This window comes from Clupea harengus, chromosome 8 (assembly GCF_900700415.2).
Source record: "Clupea harengus chromosome 8, Ch_v2.0.2, whole genome shotgun sequence".
NCBI lineage: Eukaryota > Metazoa > Chordata > Actinopteri > Clupeiformes > Clupeidae > Clupea > Clupea harengus.
This window is the reverse complement of record NC_045159.1, coordinates 23,814,483-23,836,282: the sequence shown is the minus strand read 5'-3', so window position 1 is coordinate 23,836,282 and position 21,800 is coordinate 23,814,483. Positions and strand designations below refer to the sequence as shown.

The window sequence follows — 21,800 nt, the reverse complement described above, 5'->3', positions numbered from 1 at the left end:
CAAAGCATGGAACATGAGCATTTGTTCAAGCCATCGTAAAAAACAGTCAAAACCATCTCACCAGCTAATACGAACTAATCCGAAAGATTTAAACTATCTCTTCAGTCACCTTACAACTATGGCTTAAAATATTGTTATGTAAGATGTTTTAAATAGTAGCATCTGCTAAATCCTGAATGTAAAAAAGCATCTGTTGAAACGTAAACGTAAACATAATATGAGTTGACCTTCTAACGGTTGGCTTTGAAATGTGCATCAGCCATGAGGATGCTTTTGTCGATTGACAGTCTAAACCATCCGTGCCTAGGCGCCCCTGAAAGATTACCCCTGCAAGGGATAGAAGAGTGTGAGCTGTGTCTCCCCCACCCTGCACATGACGACAGAGAGAGAGAGAGGGAGAGAGAGACAGAGAGACAGAGAGACAGAGAGAGAGGGAGAGAGAGAGAGAGACAGAGAGAGAGGGAGAGAGAGATAGAGGGAGAGGGAGAGAAAAGAGAGGGAGAGGGAGAGTGATAGGGAGAGAGACGGAGAGAGAGAGAATGGGAGAGGGAGAAATAAGACAGGGAGAGACAGAGAGAGAGAGACAGACTCAAGGTCATCGCCGCCACACAAACCAATTACGTTAATAAGAATCATGACTTGCAGTGGGAGTGTGCTGTAAAAGCAGCCTGGCGAGACCCCGAGACGTGCCGCATGCTGCTCCGGCTCTCATCTCAGACCCCATCTCCTTTATTTCATTCTCTCTCTCTCTCTCTCTCTCTCTCTCCTTCTCCCTCTCTCCCTCTCTCTCTCTCTCTCTCTGCGCTGCTGATGTGTATTATTCCAGGCCTCGGCCTAGAGGCCAGCGACTGCAGCAGCACCTTTAGGTTTGACTTTGCAGGGGCTCCAGTTCCTCACTGCACTACACACACACACACACACACACACACACACACACACACACACACACACACACACACACACACACACACACACACACACACACACACACATGCACACACAGGCACACACATACATGCACACATAGGCACACACACACACACACACACACACACACACACACACACACACACAGATACAAACACACATTCTCTGCCCCCCCCCCCCTATTTAATGTCCTCATCTTAGCCTCTAGACACCAACTTCAGACAACAGCGGTGCATTAGGCACGCATTATTGCCAAACCTCTGCCATTCAAGGTAGGGTGGCAGAACAACGGGGGAAGTCTAAGAGAGCAAAGACATGCAAGAGAGGAAGGCACGCAAATAACGGCAACATGTTCCACTTTCAGGGTACCTTGGTAAAAGTCTCTTTTAATAGCAAGAGCTTTTTTTGCAACAGAGGTGGTAAGCAAGGGAAGATTGCGACTGTAATCTAATCAGTTCAGGGTGAAAAACAATAAAGATTGATCTCCTAATAAGACTGCCAGTGGAGATAATAAGACTCCTTCCTGAGACAGAAAATGTTGCCCAGGTAATTTCTTTCAGGGCTGCAGTTGTTGTGTTGTATACAGAACCCATCTAGATACAGTCATTACCTCTAGATGCTGATATTGTGCATGCGATTTGTGAAACAAATGGTACAACAAATAGACTTAATATGAGCCTCCTCTATGTCAGTGAGTAACTAGTGCTAAAGGTATAAATTGAAATTCGATTTTTTAAGCTCTTCAAAACACACAGCTCCCAAAGCTCCCCCATCTCCCCTTTACCCTCACACTAAAGTAACAGTGGTGGTCGCTTTCCTGTAGTTTTGAGGGAAAAAATTAGAACACATGACTGATGGTGTGAGTCAATTCAGCCAAGTGTAAATGAACTGGCTTCAGAGGTGAGTCTTTCTTTATTGAAGTGCACTGACGTGAATTCAGCAGTGTACGTGCATTGAGGGAACGAGTGTGTATTTCTGAGAGTCTGAATCAATCAGGCAAGTGCATGAGAGAACGTGGGAGGAGAGAGAGAGAGAGCAAAGGAAAGATAGAGCAGGACTAAGGAAGGGAGAGAGATGTCTGTGTGTGTGTGTGTGTGTGTGTGTGTGTGAGAGAGAGAGCGAGAGAGAGAGAGAAGCAGGCTTTGTTCCACAGGTTTTACCTGGAGCCACAGGAGGTCTGTAGGCAGCAGAGAGGGACACAGGTCAGGGTGGGGAGAGATTTGCTCACCCTCCCCGCGTCGCCAGCAACAGCGCCGCCAGCCAGCCTCCTACAACATCCAGCCTCAGAGCAACAAACCCCCAGACACGGAGGAGGAAGGAGGAGGAGGAGGGAGGAGGAAGGAGGAGGAGGACGGGGAGAACCGGAGAGGGAGTGGGTGAGTAAAGCACGTAAAAAGTAAAAAAGCACGCAGACTGAAACTTCCAGTGTGCCTCGCCAGGTCTGTCAGAGAACTAAGCAAAGAAATATGAGATGTCAAGGAAGATGAATACTATCAAGTATCACTCTACCACTCTAGTTCGACTTTTTCAACACACCATATATCAACCTGCCATTTTCAGTCAGGCTGTCTGTTATTTATATATGACTACAGTAGACGTGAGAAAAAAAATGGAGAGATCTACGTTAAACTGTGTTGCACTTAAGTACAGGCACCTTCGATGGGGGGGGGGGGGGGTTCTCTCTACGCTCGTCTGGCTAAGTGGCACCCTCCAAGTGTTTCAGTGGCACACTCCATTGAGTCTCCGGCACCAGCGGGCCAGCGGTGCACTAACCAGCACCGCGGGGACCCCGAAGACGAGGACCGACAGGAGCACGGCCAACACTCCAGCTCCATGCTCCCCCCTCGCCTTGTCCAATACAATAGCGGAATAATTCATAGAGAGGAATTAAACATGAGGGACGGGCTGTTACCAGAGTGGCCCCCTGAGCAATCAAACGTGTCCTCCCATGGTGTTATTAAATCTGGGTTGACGGGTCAAGTGCACCCTGTGCTTACAGGTTATTTAATCTCTCCAATTATCAGCCGGACCTCGTGGGACGTGGCCCTGCGCTGCCCTTCCTATCCCGAAGCGCACACCAGGAAGTAGGGCTCATTATGACGACAGGCCATCCTGGTTAATGAAGTAAGGACAGATATCAGAGAGGCGGACACACCAACGAGAAACAGATGGACCATAATAGTCTCTCGCAAAGGACAGCGACGGAAGATTTGATTTCTCTAATGAGGATTACATTTTTGACATCACATGAAGATAAAGTCACTCGCGAGTCGCGACACAAGAGGGACCTGTGTTCCAAGGAAGCTAAGATCAACTTGGGTTTTGAAAGGTGTTCACGTACATAAATGTGACTCGTGAGGTCAAAATGAAACCATTTTTGTGGCATCATTTGCTTTGTACATTGTTGTATGGCGTTCACAGTTTTCCTGTCCCTGAAATGAAATGAGCAAAAACTGTTTTTGGAAATGACATCTTCCTCAAAGATAAACGTATTACATCCCGAAACAGTTCATAAGAGACCAAAAGGGGTGGCAGCGAGAGCGTTATAATTCAAATCATCTCAGCTCAGGTCTGAGAGACAGTGCTCCAGTGACACCCATTTTAACTTTGTGTTGAAGGCGAATCACACACGCCGCCAGCCCAATCTCATTTCGACCCGCTCCCGCTCCTGCTCCCGCGAGGAAGGCTGACAAGGCAATCAAGTCTTCGGCCCAACCCTTGGAGTCCTACTGGCGTAGAGGGGACAGAAAGAGAGGAGGAATGAGGAGAAGTGCAAGGCTGGGGAAAGAGAGAGAGAGAGCGAATGGGAGGGTAAATAAGCTCTGTGTATCTGTTTAGGTATGTCTCTTGTCACATAACTCATATGCCATATGCTTCTAGACTGATGGAGGGGCAGCTCACTAGGGGTGCCATGACAGACCCCTGGAGCAACTCCTGTTATGTGTGACGTAACAGAATTGGTGGAGAACTCAGTTTGTTCAGTATTCCCAGTTCATTTAGGCGACAAAGAGGGACGTTGCAGTGGTTGTTTTTTTTTTTTCTCTACAAATATCTGCAAACTCTTTTTGACTTTTGCCAAAAACAAGAGACTGGACAATAAACAGTGGAGGTCATAATAAAAGCAAAAAATCTGAGATTCCAAAAAGGGCAAAATCCACTTACCGGTATACAAAAGGTCGATGTGACAAAGGGGAGATTGTTTCCTCTGCTTTCATCTATTGGTTTGTTGTGTATGGAAACGTCATCTCTTAATTTTTTTTTTTTTAAAGATTTTTATTTATGGGCTTTTTAGCCTTTATTTGGATAGGACAGTGAAGTATTTTGGACAGGAAGTGAGGAGGAGTGAAGAGGTGGGGAGCAATCGGGAAACGACAGCAGGCCGGAATCGAACCCGTGTCCCCGCGGGCATTGTAGCCCATAAATGGGGGGCTTATTGGCTTGCGCCACAGTGTCCCCCCTCTTAATTCCATTTTCAGACACTATTTGCATTCCAGAATACAGGTAGCATTATATAAACTAATCTCAAAACTCATCAGCCAACTGACCTCCATAAATACATTACTAAGGGGTCTGATGTCCTCTTTGCTCATAAATATCCACTCAGTCATAAATCACTAATCATGTAAAACCAGAAAGAGAGAGAGAGAGAGAGAGAAAAAAAAACTAAGAGAGAGGGAAGAGGAGAGAGGGGAAAAGATGGAAAGACAGACAGAGAGAGAGATAAAGAGAGAGAAGAAGAGAGAGAGAGTAGAGAATCACCCAACCCTGCTGTTGTCTGTCTGTGGGCACTCACATCACAGTTATGTAACAAACTGGCAGACAACGCAACGCAACGCAACGCAACACAACGCAACGCAACGCAAAACAAATGCAGAATTCCTCTAAAAAGAGAAGCCAGGAGAAGTTTAGCGAGAGGGCTTTCCCGGTCACCTCTTATATCTTAAGTACAGCCTGAGAATCTCCCGCGTAATCTCCTTAGGACCTTTTCCAGGAGGACACAGAGTGGCTCCTATCAACAGACACTCTAAGCCAGGGACTGTCAATGCCACACTTACACATGATGCCAAGTATGAATTCAACATGATACCGGTGTCTCTACTGCATTTTGGTCACCCAGTCACCGCTTTATTATCATAGCTTACATTTTTCACTCGAAGAGCGATACGCTTTTCACTTGTTTTACCACCACACACCAAGTAAATCTAAAGCCCTGAAGCTTAACCTTTTGTGGAAGGCTACAGTGGGCCTACTTGCTCAATACTGCAGTGCAATACTAAGTAAAACTTCTTAAGTTTGCTTGAGAAAAAGAATGCGTTTGGCTTGCAGCACTGCAGCTGCGACTGGACCTAACCCGTCTCTCTCTCTCTCTCTCTTTCTTTCTTTCTCTCTTTCTGGTCCCTGGGCCAGCAGTTACTGCCTGCTGCTCGTGTAATTTCCCTCGTCCCTCTCTCTGATGCATTATCTGCTCGAGCGTGGGTGACCGAAATGGGCTTCGCACCATCACAGTGTCACAGGTTATTTATAATTCGCTTAACCCACCGGCTCACGTCTCGCTCTGATGACATCATTCCTCCCGCGGTACCCACGACTCTCCATGTGGCAAGGCTCACCTTGGCTGGGGGGGGGGGGGGGGGGGATTGAGTGAGTGAGTGAGGGGTGTGGTGCAGCTGGGGTTGGTGGTGAGGAGAGGGAGCTGGTGGCTGACTCACTGCAGTGAGGGGGCTGCAGAGAGAGAGAGAGAGAGAGAGAGAGAGAGGAGGGGTGGCTCAACTCTGAATCATCTCTCCCTTTATCGAATAATTCCCCCCCCCCCCCCCTCGCCTCGATTTTATTACCACTCGCCATCATCAGCGCAATCATCAGCCTCTGCACTGCTGATCACACAAGGAGTCGCTCTCTCCCCCGCGCTCGCCCCCTGCAGACTACCACTGGTGTGGGCTGACACAAAGAGAGAGAGAGAGAGAGAGAGAGGAAGGAGGAGAGGCAGGGAAGGAGATGGGGGAAGTAGTGAATGGGGGAACACTGAGAGAGTAGGACAGAGACAGAATGACAGAAGGTAGAGACAGGCAGTGGAAAGGCAGAGTTACAGAGTTAGAGAGAAGGAGAAATAGAGATAAGGAAAGGAGGGGGGATAGAGAGAGGGAGGTGGAGAGAGAGAGAGAGAGAGAGAGAGAGAGAGAGAGAGAGAGAGAGAGAGAGAGAGAACGAGAGATCACCTGAGGTAAAGCAGCACACAACCATTGAGCGGGTGAAGAATGAGTTTAATTCAAAGTGCAGACGAGGGCTCTGCCAAGACAAAAGCGCACGGGGGTGGGGGAGACTGATTTATAAAAGGCAGGAGTCGTTTGAAATGGGAGGGAGGGGGGGTCGGGGATGACTGCGGGAGAATGCAACAGATGGCCCATCCCTCCTCAGAAGAAGCCGAAGAAGCGCTGAGGACGGGTAGGGAGCCATCGAGCTACAGCTCTGGGGCGGGCGAGAGTCGCAAACACACACAGCGACTGGATAGGAACAAACCGCACCTTACCTGTACCTCACGCTGGGTGTCAGCTGTTGTGGAAATTGGCTCTCCCTATGGCTCTCTCCCTGGCACCAGGGCTATGAGAATGACCATCAGTGAGATCACACACACATAGGCCCCAGAGTTACGGGAGCAAGTCTTTGAATTCTGGGGTCAGGTTGTTGATATTCGAGCTCATCATCCAGTCAAATTACAAATCTCCCTTCTGTGCCGCCCCTAAAGCAGCATGTTAATTGGCTGGAACCCCATAGGGCTCGTTCCAGGCCTCTCTGTGCATTTCCTATTGACATAGCCAGGACTGTGCACGAGCTGGAACCTTTTGAGAGCACATGCTGGACATACAGCTAGAAGAACGAGAGGAGAATTTCACTGACTTTGCTGAAAAGTGTCATTTTTAGACTCACCTTTAAGAACACATGCAAAACAGACGCCTCATGCAAAATAGGGTGCACCACCCCTTCCAAATGGGCTCCATAACATACAGTACCAGTCAAAAGTGTTTTCTTTAGTTTTATTATTTTCTACATTGTAGATTAATACTGAAGACATTTAACTACAAAAGAACACATATGGAGTGATGTACTAAACAAAAAAAGTTGTATCTACCATGTAGAAAATAATAGAAGTAAAGAAAAAACTTCTCAAAAAATGAGAAGGTGTGTCCAAACTTTTGACTGGTACTGTACCTCCCATGGCATCACTGGCCCATTATGCAACCCGTTGTGGTAGTGTACATGATATTTTGTGCTAAGAAAACTGAATCATCTGTTGTGTGAAAAAAATATGATTCAATGTACCAGTGTTACCAAAGAGTTGGCGAAACACAATTTCATGCATGAATCAACACCAGTTACAAAGCACCATTTCTCCCTTTGAGTGTGTTAGCAATCCACCATCTCCCCCACCTTGTTGATGGTCATCACAGCTCCACTGCTATTCTTGAGGGTGAGACACAGAGTGAGATGCGTCCCGATGGCCATTTCAGATTCTTAGTCATTGAGACCAAATGTGCTTTTGTCAACGTCAACGCGAGGCCACCATTCACTCTCCCCTTCCACCCCAGCACACTATGCTACATGTTATGCTAATCCAGATATTATCATGGGAATCTAATGAAATGCTACAGTTGGATGTACAGTATATACTGCCATATTGTTTGCCCCCACTGAAAAATGTTCACATCAAGGAAAAACACCACAGCAGAGATTTGCACACCAAAGTTGTATTTTAATCAAAAAATTCAACCACAAATCAATTCAGGTATTCCATGACTTACCCAGTCACATCAACACAATAAATTAGCATTATTATGACTTCTTTTTCAAACTGAATAAAGGGCTGATATAAAAGGTTTACTCATTAATTACCCAATATTTATATGTGCAATTAACAATATTCACAAATATTTACATTCAAAAACAAAGTCCATTTCAACTTAATATCGACCAAAAGAAGAAGAAAAAAAACAATTTACCAACTTATACGCAAAAAAAAAAAAGATAGAAAAAGTTTAAATGAATCAATACATTTTTTTTTCTTTAAAAATATAATTCATGGGAAGAATGATATGAGAATTAAATTAAGATTGCTTCATTTTTTTTTATCGTAGGCACATTGTTCATATCTGAGGCGCAGTTGAGGGGAACTCTATGGGGTGCCCCAACTGGCCACACAGCCATACTGGGTGCCCAGACACAGAAGCCTGTGGCCCTGTGGCCCTGTGGCATGGCGGACAGCCCTGACTGATCCTAGTGTAAACAAAACTGGCAGAGACTGAAAGGGTGGGTATATGTTTTACAGAGCTCCTCTCCTCCCCAGGATCTCCTGTTCAGTCTAATCTGCAGTGTACCAGGACCTCCACAGCATATATATATACATATATATATATATGTGTGTGTGTGTGTGTGTGTGTGTACATACACACACATCCACAGATCAATGAATCCTCACTACTTTCAACACAGTATTGATCCTGAAATCTACATGACAGACAGTCACACCTGCCCATATACCTGCTACACACACACACACACACACACACACACACACACACACACACACACACACACACACACACACACACACACACACACACACACACACACACACACACACACACTCTCTCTCTCACACGCACACACAATACGGAGGAACCCTGGAGAGGAGTGTGGGTGCTAATTTTATGGGGTTACTTTTGACAATGAGTTTCTTTGGCATATATTTCTGTCGAAATCACTCTCTCCCCTCTAAAATCAAATTAAAATGGAAAAAAATAAATATCTAAATTCTGCGTGTGATGGTTAATTCCTATATACGACCATTATGAGGTCTTGAAAAAGAAAAAAGTGGTATTGGCATGATCCAATCCATGGTGAGATTGTAAATTCAAAGACTACATTCTTGTCCATCCACGCAACATAGCAGAGACACTGAGCAATGAATAAAGTGATATTGTTTCTCTGCAATATGACAGCCATGCAGCTTATATATATATATATATATATACATACATATATATATATAAAATAAATGGATGTTCTTGCCATTTCGTTGAACATTAAGACCTGCAATGTGGCTGTCTCTAAAGTGACTGAGCACACACACTTAGTTTAGACAGCTCGAGCCAGGAACACACAGCTGAAAAAAAACCCTGATCCATGAATGCCAAAGTCGGAGAGGTGCTGCAAGAGGCCGGGTGTTGTGCAATGCTATGCAAATGTGAAATCATTATTTCACAAATCCACCTGGGCACATCACATCATGCAAATGTGCTTGTGCGCGAGTCTGCACTGGACGTGTGTCGAAAGACTGTGTGAAGGCAGTTACACTTACGATCCGTCACCTCCTGGAAGTTTCGTAAAGTAACTAGGATCATTTTATGATGTTTTGCTGATCATTTACCAGTTCCGTGTTCTACCGATTGTCTCTTCGGGTCCGTTCTGGAACAGATATGGCGTTGACTTGTGTTCAGAGGCTAAATGCCCCTGGGTGTGTTGGCATGGCACATCGCAATCCATCCGGCTTTTCCATTTTTTTTTTTTTACTGCTGTGAGATCATTTTCAGCTCAATGTCCACACTGCGGTTTCGAGCTTCCGCAGATGAGAAACAGTCACCCAAGGAGAGTCATGGGTTAAAAGGCAGGATGAAAATAAGTTTTTGTTTCCACGAGTGCACCGAGAACCAGTCTTAGGCCAGCGTGACTGATGAGGTTCCCGAGCGCGGTGCGCTGTGTTTGGGTATTTTTAGGCAGCGTGTCCACCAGGAGACACAGCAGAATGGAAAGACAGAATGAGGAAAAAAACTGAAGAGGCAAGCAAGGTGACCTGCTTTTTGCAATGATCGATTGTCTCACCTAAGGTGGCTTGCTTTAAAAAAAAAAAAAAGAAAAGAAAAAAAGAACCACCCAGTGTGGCACTTTTGGCACACGACATGTGTGTTCAAATAAAAAAAATTCAAGTAATACAGCTCATAAAAGCAAAACAAAACTTAACTGAAAAAGGACAGCACCCCCTCCCCCCGCTGATAAATCCACTGCATTTCACCTAAGGCAACAATTGTTGTGATCAGGAGGGCTTTGCTAGTAGTGATAATAACGACAAATCACAATAACAAGAATGAAATAGAAAAATACATCCCTTATTACTTCCGTTATCAGACAGACAATGGAAGTAGTTCCTTTTACAGGCAGGTTTCTCTGGAAGACATCAGGAGGGCTTTCCCCCTGCCACTAGCCCCCAATATTGCCTCCAAGTGTCCCAATGGGGACAGGAAGCTCTGTCCACCTCCGTCTCTGTCTCCGTCTCCGTCATCAACGCCTTAGCTTTCTCCCTCATTCCCTTTAAGGAGAGGTGGTGCTGAGAAGTTTGGTGGATTTGTTTGGGTAATTGATGGCCAGGCTGATGGCAGCAATGTTCTTCAGTGCCTGCACATTAAAGAGAGAGAGAGAGAGAGAGAGAAAGAGAGAGAGAGAGAAAGAGAGAGAGAGAGAGAGAGATTGATGTACGAGTGAGGGGGGAAAAAAGAGAGGTGAATTGGTCATATAGAGAGTGAGAGAAAAGCAGGTGGGGGTAGGGGGATTGGCTTATGCGACAGCGTCTCCAGTCATCTATCACAGTTTTACACCTCCTCTCAAACTCACTCTGCTTGCTCGCTCGCTCACACCCACCCACTCGTGCGTGACACACAGACACACGCACACACACACACACACACACACACACACACACACACACACACACACACACGCACACACACGCACACACACGCACACACACACACACGCACACACACACAAGCTCGCCTCTTTCCTGTTGTTCACATGCGCACGAACACATGGCCCTCAAACACACACGGACACATGTCACACACACACACACACACACACACACACACACACACACACACACACACACAGAGAGAGCACATCTGACAAAGACACAAACACACACAGACAGAGAGGGCACCTCACACACACACACACAGCAGGCATTGACAGGGGACAGCCAACATAGGCAAATCACAATACTGAGGTTGAAATGGAGCTCATTTTATCTAATGCCTTGACTTGCCCGTCACTAATAGTCTGTGCCCTGCTCTGAGTGATGCGCTTCTAAGTGTGACTCTGAGGCCTCAGTCTGTCTGAAAAGCAACACTGACCAGTGTTCCACTGACCTTATAGTCTGGTCACGTATCATTCAGTATCAGTATAACTATAGATAACTGCTCATCGACACTCACTGCTAGCCTGTTAGTGTCCATCCGACAAGAGATGAGGCTCGATCTGCCATGCTCGCTAACAGCAGGTAATTAGAAAATGCATTAGCTGAAAACAAGAGCGTGAGCTGTGCGCACACACTCGAACACACACGCGCACACACACAGAGAGAGAGAGAGAATGCTCATGAAAGGCAAGTGTTTCAGAGGAGCAGTGATTTCCTTGGTCACGACAGCACTGGAGAACGCTCTGCATTGGGGAGTCCCTCAGAGAGAGCTGGAGCTGACTAAGAGCAGGTGGGGCTGGGGACACCCACTGCACTGGGATTAAGCAGCACTGACTCCTCACGGCTATAAAAATTATAAAAATGTCTACGCTTAACTGCACTAAGCCTTAGGCCACTTGGTCTGCTGTAGTGGGCAACATGCATTGACCTGTGAGATAGCGCACACACACACACGTTCACACACACACGTGCACACACACACACACATACAGACACACACACATGCACACACACAGTGAGAGCTACCTGGGCGGTGTGGTTGAGGAGCTGCTCCTTGGTGGTGAGGGCTAGCAGGTACTCCTGTAGGATGCCTTGTTCCTGCAGGGGACAGAAGAGAGAGGACTCAGGACAGGCAGCGCTGGCAACAGGCCACGGACAAGCAAGGAACACCACCATCAGTGACAAACAAGACCTTGAGATGCACATAAAAGAATGCTCTGACAAATTGTAATGCGAGTGCTACCGAGACCCGGTCGCGCACTCAATCTAATTTACCGACTCCTGCAAAGCACCATAATACGAATATGGAAGTTTGCCCGAACCGCCATTTCTCATCAATAATAACGCATATTCCGGTGGTTTTGTGCACGGCTATAAACTCATCACTCAATAACTTGGTATTTTCCTACAAGCAGCATTGTCCTCAAGAAGAACAGGCCTTCATGTCATCCTTCTGCCCAAATCAGAAGTTCATTCATGGTGTAAGCACGGTGTAAGCACGGTGTAAGCACGTTGTAAGCGCGTAAGCAGGCGCCAACTTAAGGGATTGTCAGCACGCTCCAAAACCCACGGTTAGGTAATCCAAGCGGCGGGTCGGAGAGCAAGGGTAAGCCCTGCAGGGCCTCAAATAGCGTGCCGCCGCCGGCAGCCGGCAGCCGCCGCCAAGTAGAGGTATTTAGACAGTTAACGTCCTGTTGGAAACAGCCCCGGTGACGCAGTGCAGCCCCGGCACTACTCCGGCCCCTCCGAGTGTTTACACTGCCGTTCCATTCTAAGGGTGTTCGGTACATCAGGGAGTGCATTACCTGTGTCTGCACCCAAGCTCAGGTTCACAATATTTATACAAGCCCGCCGATAGCTAATACTCCTCAGCGAGACATACGACTTGATGGGGCGTTTTCGAAAACGACATGGAAATGTCTGGCTATGGTCGTATCGTCTGTGCAGGGGTTTGTTTGGACTAGATTGGGTCATTTGTTTTACGGGAGGAAACCCAGGTAAACCCCGAGGCTCCGTTCTGGGATATCCAAGTTTCGGAGAAAAGAGAAGTCCAAACAAAAAGGACCGGTGTTTAACTTTGCGGAATGCTGCCGCTCCTCTTCTTACATGTGCGTTACATAACAATGTGTTAAGTGTCAAATTGTTTTCATAGCACTTGACCATTTAATCACAAACCCAAACACAAATGTGGTACTCCTGTGTGTTCATCTCGGGGGTGATATTGACTTATACCTCTCTTACTGAAGCTGCCTGCATGGTCAAGCCATCCTGGTGAGACAGCGCCCTTTCTTCAGTGAAGAAATACACTTTGAAGGCTAGCAAGATGCTAAGTAACATACTAGAAAGCTCTCCTGACTCACTCAAGATGAAAATAAAAACAGTGTGTGTGTGTGTGTGTGTGTGTTAGAGAGAGGAAGAAAGAAAACAGTTGAGGGTGAGCATACACTGTCGTGTAAATATTTTCAGGAAGCCGATGAAACAGTTTTACAACCTTTCCGGTTCTGCAACCGTCACATGTCAAGAGCCCACAGCAGCGCACACTCCGCTCTAGCAGTGAGACGGCGGGAGTGAGACGGCACTGCCCTCTTGCCAGGCACACTGATGCCACCCCCAATCTGCCACCAAGCCGATGGTGTGGGGGGCACAGAGAGCTCAGCATGCTTTGGCTGCTAGTCTTTACTGCTGACAACACACGCTGCATATGAAGTGCAGGTGACAAGGGGTAGGTGGGTATGACCTGGGGCTGTTTTTTGTGGTGAGAAAGGCAACATACATATTTTTGTATAAGAATATGCAAACAAGGGGTGACAGAGTATATATGTATGTGTGTGTGTGTGTGTGTGTGTGTGTGTGTGTGTGTGTGTGTGTGTGTGTGTGTGTGTGTGTGTGTGTGTGAGCAAAATATGTTTTGATATACACTGCCTTTGAGCTACGTATTATCCTTGTTGTCAGATATGGAGATGTATATATACATGTGGATGCTGACATGGAGCAACAGTCAGGGTAAATGTGATGTCACTTTGAATACTAGCCCCTCCACTTCACTGAGCTTTGGCAGTTGATGAGGTCTATTATCGCCCCCTGGTGGTCATCACACAATTCACAACCTCGATCCCACAGGGAGGACTATGATGACAACATCCTCAGTCATTAGTCTAACCATGGTACACAGGCAGGATCAGACCCAAAGCTACCCTACAAACCAATCAGACCTGAGATACTGAGTTGTATGGAGAGAAATGCTGTGCGCAGGAGCTACTGAAACAGACATCTGACCACATGCTTGCAAGGTGAGTGTGTGAGAAGTAGGGCATGGACCTGGATAGGGATGACGATTTCCTCATGAATGGTGACTTTGAGAGTGACCTACTGGATGTCAAGGATAACTAGGTTCTCAGTCTGTCTCCGACTGCCTGAAGGACCCAGATGGCTGAGCTCAGATCAGTGGTTGATGAAACAGGTGGGCGCCAGCATTACAGCGCTCCGTCACTCAGCGGCGGCCAGACCCGTGTGACAGCATCACACACACACACACACACACACACACACACACACACACACACACACACACACACACACACACACACACACACACGCTAATGTGCACATACACAGACCAAATCATCTCACAACGGCTCAACCCTCAATTGCACAACAACGTCTGACACCTCCCTCAAATGCCAGAATGTAAACATAACATGTAAACATACACACACTAAAACAACCACAGCCTCCACTGCACTGCGTCCTCCTTCCAAAACATGGAGTGCTCATTAGTAATGTACTGATGAATGCCCCATCATTCAGTGTCCTTAACCTAATTGACTTTCATCTGGTGTTTTGTGCAGTGACTTGTTTGTTCCTCTCTGCTGAGACTGGAGCAGCCTGCAGGTCAGGAGTGGAGTGCAGTGGTGTGGAGAGAGGAATGAGCTCTCATTCAAAGTCCTTAACCTAGTTTACCTCCATCTTGTAATTTGTGCTTTGTGACTTTAAAAATCTTCCTCCAGCGAGACTAAAGGTGGGCGAGGGGCGGCGGGGGGTCTCACCACGGCTTTGGCCTCGGCGATGAAGAACAGCTCGGTGAGGGCGCGGTGCAGCGGCAGCAGCACGTTCACGCTGGTGGGGTCCCGACTGGCCGTGCTCTCCATGGAGCTGAACAGCAGGAAGAGGGGCCGCAGCAGCGTCAGGTCGCAGGCCCTGTGTACGCACACACACACACACACACACACACACACACACACACACACACACACACACACACACACACACACACACACACACACACACACACACACACACACACACACACACACACACACACACACACACACACACAAAACAAACATATACACATTTGAGATAAACGGTGGAAACTTGGTTTTCATTTCCTGCACAGATTAATGTAACAACTAATTATTGTGTGTGTGTGTGTGTGTGTGTGTGTGTGTGTGTGTGTGTGTGTGTGTGTGTAGAGGGGGCAATCCTGGATGTTTATTCAACAAACGCTATCGTTTCTATCAAACATTTTTTGCCTGAGCCACTTTCCCCCTCAACAGGCACCATCTATTATTCCATTCATTGGCTGGCGATGATGTCACCGCAGAGTTCTGGCCAGGCATGGGGATTCGGAAAATATGCAAACAGGCACAGAGGCCTGCAGTTCCGTCTCCATGGCAACAATCAAGGGAAGAAGCCTCTAGATGGAGTTTTATGCAAATGCTGTGTAAATCAGTAGAAATATATCGCTCACACACATGCACACACGCACACGGCACACAGTCACACACACACACACACACACACACACGGCACTACAGGGTTGGGTGTGTGGTACTCATCAGCCTTGTTGATTAGGTTGTGTTTAACCAGAGCTACGCCCTGGTGTGGCAGAGGATCCTGGAGGGTATCGCCATTAAAGGCCTCTTCCATTTCTATAGCTGGACGCACAGGTGGAGGCAGTACATGGAGGCAGTACATGCCAAAAGTGGCGTATATATATATCTTACAATAACAAGAGGCTCTACCATCCCAAAACATTCCCAAGTTATCCCTTTAACAGATGCCTAAGTTATCCCTTTAGCTCACCCCAAGCAACTTGCAGAACAGGCGAGGTTTACGCTTTCACAGTTTGTGTGTGTGGGCGTGGGTGTTCTGGAGGAGTCAAACCCATCAGCTTGGAGAGGCCAGTGCCTCGATCAACCGGATCAAAGACTTAGGCCTTCGCCATGCTGTTATATGAATGGGTGAGTGAAACCCATAAGTGGAGCTTGGACATAGAAGTAAGACATTTATTGCTCTACTCCAAACTACTGGCTGTGAACAGCACGTGCTCGACCACATTTGTCCCGGAGACGGAGGACAAAGGACATGTCAACGAAGGACATGTCAACACAGCTGCAGCTGGGATCCGAACACAAACTGTGAGAAAGAGAGAGAGGGGGGGAGGAGGGGCGAGAGGGAGGGAGAGAGAGAGGGATAGATAGATAGAGAGACGCTCACCACTGCGTGGGGCACTGCAGGATGCGGAGCAGCAGGTGGATGGCCTTCAGGCGCTGGTTCCCCGTCTGCCGGCACGCCACGCCCACCTGCCACTCCCAGATGTCGGCCAGGGGCAGGTGGCTCAGCGCCTTCTCATCAGCCAGCATCTGCTTCAGGATCTCAAAGCCTGGGTGGGACAGTGGGGGGGGGGGGGGGGGGGGAGACACAGACTGAGACGCGCACGCGAGACCAGGGGACAACACATGAGCTGAGCTTTCAGGAATCTACCACAACATACACTCAAGGAGAGAGAGATTTGAGACAAATGGCTTTGGGCCCAGATGAGGAGGAGAGGATGTTTAAAGCCGGCAGGTGTGATTGGACGTGCTCCTTTTAGTCAGCGCTTTTAAAAGCTGACACTCAGGCTCGTAATCCCTCCGCAGGCCGGAGGTGTTGCTTTTCCCTGTTTTGATGCCACATGGGGAGGAGGAGCCCAATTATCCTTTCCGGTTAAAAATGACACCGCCACAGGTGACGGGAACGCAGGTGCCGCGCGGCGCCGGCTAGCCGCGGTGCTCCATCACAAACGTTCGCGCCCTCATACATTCATCATCGCTCCACATGTGATGTTCCTACTTTTTCCATTTTTATCATTTTTAAAATGAGGAATACTTGCAAACAGCAAAGACAGACAAGAAAAAAAAAAGGCTGACTAAAGGACACAAAAAGGACAAAAAGAAAAAGAAGAAAAAGACCTGTTTGGAAGCGTCCTCGATGACCCCCTGTCACAGTGAACTTGTAGCCCCACTCCGTGTTGCTCATGTCAGAGACGAATCTATAGTGGAGGGTGTCCCCTGGAGAAGAAGGTCAACAGCACGCCAGTTACAAAAAACACACACACACACACACACAGAGAGCTCTGCCCACATAACAAACAATGGTCAACAATATAGGACAACTCTTGCAAACACAGCACACCCTGAACACAAACACAACCGCTATAGTGTGTTATCAGAGTGTCTGCTTTGAGAGAAAAGCCTGACTGATGCTTAACAACTGAAATCAGACAAAAACAACAACAATTTGAAGTCAAGTGAACGTTGACTCCTGGCCTCACCAGGGATCTCGAAGTCGGTCCACTTGTGGTGGGAGCCGCTGAAGTTGTGCATGTCCTGCAGGAAGTCCACACTGCTGGCCATCAGCAGCTCGTCACAGCCCTCCTCCGTGTGGCAGCGCGGGTCAAACTTCACCGACAGGTAGATGGCGCCGGGGATATGCACCTTATCCTGGTCGCACAGAATAATGGATATGAATAAGGTCAAAAAAAATAACATGGCCACATAAGAGTTTCACGGGCTCCACATGGATGCGTTTTCAATAGCAGGACAAGAGAACAAGAGTTGTGATCGATGTGCTTTTATGTCCTGTCTGCATTCGTTTAAATGGTATTGGTTGACTAACCATGTTACAATAGGAGTCAACACAACAAGGATTTAATGGGGTTGGTTAGTTTACGTTGGTATTTCCTCATCCAATGCAAAAGATGCCCATTCCTCAAAATCCTACCTGGAAGTTGGTGTCGTTGTCGTAGGGGTGCTTGGACTCCCGCACCTGCACGGCCATGCCGGGCTCCTCCATGAACTGGCACGCCGTCAGGGACAGACTACCCAGCATGCTCTGGCTGCAGCCCTTCAGGACCTTCTGCAGGATCTGAGGGCGAGTCAGAGCAAGATATCAGGCTTCAGGCTCTGGGCTCTGCCTTGGGACAATTTTATTGTTTTGGCGCAATATAAATAAAATTGTTTTGAATTGAATTGAAGATGCAATGCAAAAACAAAACAAAAAAATTACAAAAACAAAATGGAATAGTTCTGGTTAATTGTAACACACACTCACTTTGGGATTTCTATCAAGGTTGCTTTGCCCAGTCAATGAAAGTCAATGAAAAATAAACAAAATATAAACCATATATTCCTTCATGCACATACATGCACACACACATATTCACACACGCACAGACAGACCCACACACACACACACACACACACACACACAGACCCACACACACACACACACACAGACAGACCCACACACACAGACCCCCGCACACACAGACCTACATACACACAGACAGACCCACACACACACACACAGACAGACCCAGACACAGACAGACAGACTTACACACACTCAGACAGACCCCCCCACACACAGTCAGACCCACACACACACACACACACACACACACACACACACACAGTCAGACCCACACACACACAGACCTACACACACACACAGTCAGACCCACACACACACAGACCTACACACACACACACAGTCAGACCCACACACACACAGTCAGACCCCCGCACACACAGACCTACACACACACACAGTCAGACCTACACACGCACACACACACACACACAGTCAGACCCCCGCACACACAGACCTACACACACACACACACACAGTCAGACCCACACACACACAGACCCCCGCACACACAGACCTACACACACACACACACACACACACACACACAGTCAGACCCACACACACACAGTCAGACCTACACACACACACACAGACCTACACACACACACACAGTCAGACCCCCGCACACACAGACCTACACACACACACACACACAGTCAGACCCACACACACACAGTCAGACCCACACACACCCTCCCACCCCTAGACTCACCCTCTCCCACAGCGGCCTCTCCTCCAGCTGCATGAGCATGTCCAGGATGTAGGCCAGGTGAGACGCTCCGCTCAGCTCCAGGTCCTCCTCGCTGATGTGGGCGCCGGCGGGCCAGTCGGCCAGCAGCGAGGCCAGCACGTGGCGCGCGTACAGGATGGCGATGGCCTCGTTCACCTTCACCAGGTACTGGCGCACGGCCTTGTTGCTGCGCACGTCCAGCTCCTTGTGCAGCAGCGCCGAGCTCTTGGTGCGCCGCTGTTTGGCGTAGCTCAGCTGCAGGTCGCTCTCCGTGTTGGTGATGAGCTTCTGGGTGACCATGTTGCTCTCCTCCGTCGCCTTCTCGCAGCGGCTGGGCTTGGCCTGGACCGAGAAAGGGGGTGGACGGACAGAAGGGCAGGCTTACAGTTACAGTCACATTGCAATTGTGTTGTGGTTATGTTATTGTTACGTTTCAATCCAAACTGCAGTCCCACTGGATTTAGCTTGTAGCCTTGTAACAGTTATAATATGTTTTACAAGTATATTATCTAAGTAAATAACATTAACAAAGTATTGGCTGTTTTGGACCTGTACAAGGGTACAGGTACAACAAAAACAATAGCGTTATAATGAAGTTCCTGCTTTGCACACAGTTTTGTTTTTTCCCCAATCAAGTTCCTTTTGTAATGTGCCGGAACAAGCCACTCACCACACACGGCACGACAACCATGTCGGTGTCCACGGCCTTGGTGGTGACTGAGCGGGGGTTTTTGGAGGGCTGCCACTTCTGTGCCAGAGTGCGGATGGCCTCGTCTGTTTTGATCCTGTCTCCATCAAACCTTTAAATGAGACAAATAAAAGACATGCTAAATGGATTCATGTCCACAGCCACATATAGATATGACAAGGGACAGCAATCTTATGGCAAAACTGTTGACACGGCAAAAGATAAAATGTAAAAACATGATTAACGCGTGCATGGATTTGGGTTCGAGTTTGAGAATCTAGTATCTTAAAAATAAAACCATCAATTCAGGTTCTGTTTGTGCCATTAAAAGGTGCAAGTCTGCGATTCTGGTGAAAGGTTGTTGATATTTGAGCTCAGCAGACAATCATTTTGCACCCTTCCCTTCCGTTCTCTTGAGGCAATGTTTTGATTGGCTGGAATTGTTTATGGTTCCGTCCGAGCAACTAAGGTTGTTTTCCATGTACAGAGCCAAAGCTGTGTACAAACACTGGAGTCGTTTTGATCGCACACACTGAATTGACAGCTAAGGGGCCGTGAGGGGTTATTCGCTGAATTTGATACAAAGTGTAGCCTATTGGATTACAGTTTATGCAAGATTGTTTTTTTTGTGACATTAGAACCACAAAATTTGTTTCAATCAATGAGTATCTAACACACACACACACACACACACACACACACACCTCTTCTGCACCTCCAGGAAGAACGAGTCAGTCCTCTTCATCTGCAGCTCATACATGGCCCTCAGGATGTGCAGCGGCGCATTCAAGGCATCATGGGTAATCTGTAGAGAAACAGACAACATGACAATGGTTTTTGGGCCACAAAAAAAAATTTCTTAGACATGACCTTGTCCTTCATAACTTCAAAAATGACACGCTTAGAATGCAATTAAGTTGTACATGAGGGTGTATCTCTTTAATATTGTGAAATCCTTAAAAGCAGTGGTTCCAAAACTTTTCATTTTGACAATGAAAAAAAACTTCACCCACACCCATCACGGTGCAAAGACTGAGACACTCACACCTTACCTGTAATTATACTTTTAATACAAAAACAGATGCTGATCATCTGTTGCATAGCTTAAACATCGTTTATACATTTTAACAGTTTATACGATTTATGAAATGGCACTGAAAAAGATTAACTTAAATATTGTATCAGGTAAAACATTTTGAACTTCTCACTGGGTGATCAAGCCATAAAATGTTTATGTTTTTAATTTCATTTCTTGTTATTATAATTAGGCTAGCTATCCCTTCTAAAGGCCCCGTCACACCATGACGTTCTGGTCAACGTTCTCTGAACTTTCTAATCGTTCAATTTCGAGCGTTCTAGGGCGATGTGGACACATCTGGCGTGTTACTAACAAAAGACTAGCGTAGGACTGACACATGAGGAGTGTGTAACACCGACCAAGTGACGTGTCACTGGTCCGCGACAAACGTGTGCTGACGTGTCACTCCAGCGCGACAAACGATAAGTCAACATTAGAAGAGCGTGTTAAAGGTGTAATTAACGTGTGAATAATGACAGAAAAGCGTTTTGCGGCGTGTGGGTTTTATGGTCAAACGGGTATAAAACGCTGGAAAATCATAGTGGATTCAGTTGATCTGAACAGTGAACATCATGCCTCCAAGACCACGAAAAGGTGTGAGGGGGGCTTCTGCTACTAGCGCTGCTGAAAGTAAGAAGAATACAAAGCCTCTTTCACTAGCAATGTCTTCGGACGAAGATTTACTGTGATTCACGAAATAACGGGCGTTATTCCTGGGGTTTTATGTTATTAAAATAAATGATTTAAATTTGACACTGAATTTGTGTTTCTCAATGTTTATTATTAGAAAACATCAACACATCCACACACATTGTCCATGTCACAAGAGTCTTCATATCATATCCATCTGCCATGGAACAGCACCAGCTATAACAGTGCTCAGCTATGTTCAAGTTCAGTACATCTACTTCATGCTGGCTCAAGCAAGCAAATAGCCTACCCTCCACTCCGCTTTTCGCTAGATTATGCAATGACCTTGCATGACATGATAGCATTGGATATGTAGATGTATAGTGCACAGAATAACGTTTGCAATGATGTAAGTTGCGTTTGTTGATCACGTATGGTTAATAACATATTAATTGTATGTAAGATCTTCCCTGGGTGAAAAAACTTTCGCCAATATCTTCCTAAGAGAGATGGGTTAGGTGCTCAAATT

The 21,800-nt window shown here is 47.0% G+C and overlaps 1 protein-coding gene across 1 annotated transcript in view; it reads right to left on the bottom strand.

The window, feature by feature from the left end:
- Nucleotides 1-750: 750 nt before the first annotated feature.
- zzef1 (zinc finger, ZZ-type with EF hand domain 1) overlaps nt 751-21,800 on the bottom strand; it is a gene marked incomplete at its 5' end in the record, with an annotated part of 43,008 nt that continues 21,958 nt past the window's right edge. Inside the window, 11 exons of the mRNA XM_031572735.2 lie at nt 751-766; nt 8,568-10,371; nt 11,696-11,767; nt 14,716-14,866; nt 16,169-16,334; nt 16,903-17,001; nt 17,265-17,433; nt 17,714-17,857; nt 18,858-19,217; nt 19,546-19,675; nt 20,268-20,368. Of these exons, the coding sequence (XP_031428595.1) occupies nt 10,288-10,371; nt 11,696-11,767; nt 14,716-14,866; nt 16,169-16,334; nt 16,903-17,001; nt 17,265-17,433; nt 17,714-17,857; nt 18,858-19,217; nt 19,546-19,675; nt 20,268-20,368 (1,476 nt within the window). The remainder of the gene's footprint in view (nt 767-8,567; nt 10,372-11,695; nt 11,768-14,715; nt 14,867-16,168; nt 16,335-16,902; nt 17,002-17,264; nt 17,434-17,713; nt 17,858-18,857; nt 19,218-19,545; nt 19,676-20,267; nt 20,369-21,800) is intronic.